Source organism: Austrofundulus limnaeus, unplaced genomic scaffold (genome assembly GCF_001266775.1).
Source record: "Austrofundulus limnaeus strain Quisiro unplaced genomic scaffold, Austrofundulus_limnaeus-1.0 Scaffold86, whole genome shotgun sequence".
In the NCBI taxonomy this organism is placed as follows: Eukaryota; Metazoa; Chordata; class Actinopteri; order Cyprinodontiformes; family Rivulidae; genus Austrofundulus; species Austrofundulus limnaeus.
In genome coordinates, this window is record NW_013952488.1 from 1373939 (window position 1) to 1378637 (window position 4699).

The 4699-nt window shown below is 37.5% G+C and overlaps 1 protein-coding gene across 4 annotated transcripts in view; it reads left to right on the forward strand.

Annotated features, from left to right (window-relative positions):
- Positions 1-3741, forward strand: part of LOC106520053 (phosphatidate phosphatase LPIN1) — a 30805-nt gene extending 27064 nt beyond the window's left edge. For all 4 annotated transcript variants that reach the window (XM_014011971.1, XM_014011969.1, XM_014011968.1 and 1 more), the window contains exons 17-20: positions 1851-2003; positions 2101-2215; positions 2311-2414; positions 2512-3741. In XM_014011971.1, the coding sequence (XP_013867425.1) occupies positions 1851-2003; positions 2101-2215; positions 2311-2414; positions 2512-2686 (547 nt within the window). In that variant the 3' untranslated portion in view covers positions 2687-3741. The remainder of the gene's footprint in view (positions 1-1850; positions 2004-2100; positions 2216-2310; positions 2415-2511) is intronic.
- The last annotated feature ends 958 nt before the right edge of the window (positions 3742-4699 follow it).

Here is a 4699-nt window from a genome sequence, read left to right on the forward strand (position 1 = left end):
CATCACAGGGGAGAGCCATTAACCAATATGCAAATTAGCCTGCAGTACCACTGCTCTACCCATATGAGCAGCAAAAACACATTTTTAGACCAAATATTACAGATTTGAACAAATACACACAAAAACATCAAAATTAGCACAGAAACAGTACTATGTAACATTTTAGACACATTCTAGACAGTTTATCAGCTAAAAAAGTTAATTTTGGGGTAAGTTACTCTTTAAAAACCACAATTAGKGGTCTCTGCAATACATAAGGGGAGTTTCTTGGTTGTGTTAGTGGAGTTTGTCCTAACCGTAATTGGCGAAGTTCTTGAGTGTGGTCAGAATTTGGCAAAACAGAGATTGGTCGAATTGACTTGTCTTGTGAAGCAAGTTAAAAGATAAAGTAATGGTAATATTAAAATTATTGTGAATGTGTAAATATCATTTACAGGGTTCCTGCGGATCCTTAAAAAGTCTTAAAAGGCCTTGAATCCATCAATCCAAAAATAAGGCCTTAATTAGCCTTCAAATGTCTTAAATCAATCTTTCAGAAGTCTTAAAAATGTTAACACATTGTAAATAGGGTGCTGCAAATTCGTATCAAATATTAAAATAATTGGTAACATTTATTTATTTTGAAATATTCACATTTAAACATTCCCTTTTGACACCACTTCCTGTTATTTCACATGCAAATATCCCAACAACTGTCCATCTGAGCAATGAGAAATTTGTTTTGTAATATGTTAATAATGTTGTCTTTCCAAAAATGCATTCATATTTCGTACAAACATTTTACATCACAGGAAGCAAATTGAGAACCCACTGTGGGTCCTAAAACTCCAAATTTTGGGTCGTTAGAGGATTTTCAGGAATTAAATTAAGCTTAAAACTGACTGCTAAGAAGGGTTTTTTAGCTATATTTGACAAAATAGCAGTTAGATATGGAGTTTCTGCCACAATTTTAATTTCTTTTTTTTTCATTTGTGTTAGTTGTGAAATTGGTCTTAAATTTGATTTCACTTAGCATTGAAAAGTCTTAAAAAGTCTTAAATTTAACTTTCCTTAAACTGTAGGAACCCTGTTTTATTGACTTCAAATTTGGTGCGACTAGCACCTTCCTCTCTCTCACTCTCTCTCTCTCTCAATTTGACTTATATTAATATTCATATTAAAAAGATTAGTGCTGGGCATAGATTAAAATTTTTAATCGCGATTAATCTAATTTTTTTTTTTAGAAACGATCACTTTACTATGGCTGAATGTGTACATTTGTATGTTGCAATACATGTGTACAGTTTTTCTTTTCTTTTTCATTTTAACTTCTTTTTGCTTATTGTATTTTTTTCCCTGACAACTGGGGCTTCATCTATCTTTCATTCCTCATATTACTAATTTAGAATGACAAAAAAGTTCTTGAATTCTTGATTTAATTTCATTATTCTGCACAAAACTTAACTGACTGAAATATGTTTAGAGCATTTTAGGTACTGTTTTATTTTAAAAAAGGGGGCAATGCATTTTCAAAAACTTTAAACAAATAAGGCAAATCAAGCCAGTCTTACTTTTTCCTTTTTCTCCCACACGCTGGTCAACAGAACCTCCCTCTGTTTGTTTACCCTAGTTTTAAACTGAAGTGATATTTCAGGCTYAAACTGGTCTGGTAGTGAGACMGTGTAGCTTTGCAGCACTTACAGATAACTTTACTTCCTCCCAGCCCACTGTTGGGAAAGGTTTTAAAATAWAWAAAAAAATGCCCTGAACAATCCGGCAGCTTCAGACATGTTTCCAAACAAGTATAAAAATGAAACAAAATCAGCCATGGTGGTGTACTTTGTGGATTAATCTCTCTCCTTCTCTGTCAGAAACGGCTACAAGTTCCTGTACTGTTCAGCTCGAGCGATCGGCATGGCTGATATGACCAGAGGCTACCTCAACTGGGTCAACGAGAGAGGCACCATGCTGCCGATGGGCCCCGTCCTCCTGAGCCCGAGCAGCCTTTTCTCAGCTCTGCATAGGTACGTCCAATCCACACAGAACACTGTGTTTTATAAACACTACGTTCTGAAAGGAGAACCTACGGTCGCACCGATTTCATGTTTCTGTGTTCCACAGGGAGGTGATCGAGAAGAAGCCGGAGAAGTTTAAAGTGGAGTGCCTCACAGACATCAAGCACCTCTTCTACCCGAACGCACAGCCGTTCTACGCAGCGTTTGGCAACAGACCGACGGTACGAGCTCGCATCGTTTCAGTGTGTAACTAATTTGAGGGATAAACACTTAAGAAAAGACCTTCAGTTAACCCGTGTAAACACGTTTTTGACAGGACGTTTTTTCATATAAAGAAGTCGGAGTGCCACTAAACAGGATTTTTACGGTCAACCCCAAAGGAGAACTGGTGCAGGAGCACGCCAAGACCAACATCTCTTCGTGAGTTTCCTATTACTTGAATATTTTAACGGTACGAACGAATTCAGTGGATGTGGTACGTCTCAGTGCAACATCCTCTTCCTCCTCTCTTCTTTAGATACGTCCGTCTGGGCGAGGTGGTGGACCACGTGTTTCCCCTCAAAGACCGATCCTCCTCMTCGGACTTCCCCTGCTCGAACACCTACAGCCACTTCACCTACTGGAGGGAGCAGTTCCCCCGGGTGGACGACCGGGAAGCGACGCCTCCTCAGATTCCCAGCTCCAGCAGCTGATCSAACCTGCCGAGCTTCTTCCGACTGACTGAAATGTAGCAGCGATTTGTGCAGTTGTAGTTACGAGCGTGAGATGCACTGTTGTAAATTCTCGAAGCACTTTTTTTCCTACATAGCAGAGAGTTGATCAATCTGCCWCGATTAGTCTTAAGGACAAAACGGAGATAGGAGCACTTTTATCATACAACTAAATATGTACATTTTGGAGAAATACTGTTATTTATTCAGGCAGGTTAGCATTAAGTGAGTGTATTTTAGACAATGTAATTATATGACGTTAGTAGCACAACTTGTTTTTATTTTAGACCATTTAAAAACGTATGATATCCGTTCAGGAGTGCTGAGCGTACTCCAAAAAAGCAAGTTACACAAACGTGTGCCAAACATTTAATGCGAATCTTTTTATCTTACTTCAAACTTCCTCAATCGGCACAGAAATGCATTTCTTTACCTTTTTATATCTGTGAGCAAGGTTTTTGGTGCTGTTTGCAAGAAATCAATCACATCAATATTAGCATTTTATGTTCTTTTAAAGCACAGTGAAACCTATTGACTTAGCTGGATTAGTCTGTAGAAAAGCACAATACCTATAGCTGCCTTTAAGGTGATCCTAATTTATGAAATGAATTTATTTTTTATGAGTTTCAGTGCATGATATAACACTTTTTGTTGTAGCATCTTTTATCAGTTTTACCTTTTACTTTGAAAGGACAATCAGTCATGGTATTAACAGAATTGTTTTTCTTTGCAAACACTGAAATCTTTATTTCTTAAATCACCTCAGACATTATGCAACTACGTAAGCAGGGACCATTGTTAAAGTCTCCTGCCTATTGCAGTATGTGAGTACAAGCAGCTTTATTGTCGTGACATCAAACCTTCAGTATTGTTTATKAGAGAAGATGTGTTACATAACGTCTGTTATTCTTTCCATGAAAGAGCTACAACAGCCTGAAAGGATTTTATCTTGGCCTTTACTGTGAACACGATTTGGTATCTGTTCTTCATCGACCAGTTTGTTGTTAAAGTGGTCTCATTAAACTCAGTGAACGTGCTGCAGTGCGTGTGTTGCATCGTTCTTCTATCCTCACAGCACCCTCATGTTGTCACAAGCACAGCAGATGAACAAGAAATAATGAATAGGGTTCTTTCTTGTCCTTCAATAAAAAAAAAATTTGCAAACTTAGTCCCATTCTGTAGCTGTTGTAAGCTTTTGCTGAGTTCCCATTAGATACTTAGTTTCCTCTCAATAAAAGCAAATGTAGCATACTTTGTATTTACAACCAAAGTCCAAAGAAATATTCAAAAASACCCATAGAAATCATATTTTTTTATCTTATGGTAATGCTGTAATATGGGACTAAAGAAATCCAAAACAGGTATATGTCTACTAATAAAAAGGTTACTAATTCAAAACACCCATGTCACTAATCAGCTCACTGAATTTTGTCCTCTTCTTCAAGGGCATAACTTTGTGCTGAAAGTTGGTGGGGATGCAACGTGGGGGGACGGGGTCTGACGCACCCACAGTTGTGCGACCAGGTTTTTCTGTTGTTCATGTCTTCAGTGTGTGCTCAGTTTAACTGTCTGCACCCGTCAATAACTGAACACCAAATGTCTCTTTTGTGATGCAATTATACTCAAACCATATTAACTGATATTATGTTCACCATCATTCAACCGTGCACTGTATCACTAAGAATACAGTTTGACAATCAACCATAGTTTCATACAGAGACACAGGTGGAGCACAGGTGTGTTGGTTTATCCTCTCACTTAATGAACAGTAAAGGACACACTGGAGGGGGGGTCTGGGGGTCGTCCCCCAGAAAATTTTGAATAAATTAGAAGCTACTTCCTGATTTCTAATGTACTTTAACAGGTTGTTAAAGATACTTTTACCTACATAAATAAACACCTGATTTAATGACTGGAGACAGATTCTTCATTAAATTAGTTGCATTTGTCCTGTTTTTAAATTCAGTTATAACTCAGATAATTAAATTAATGTGA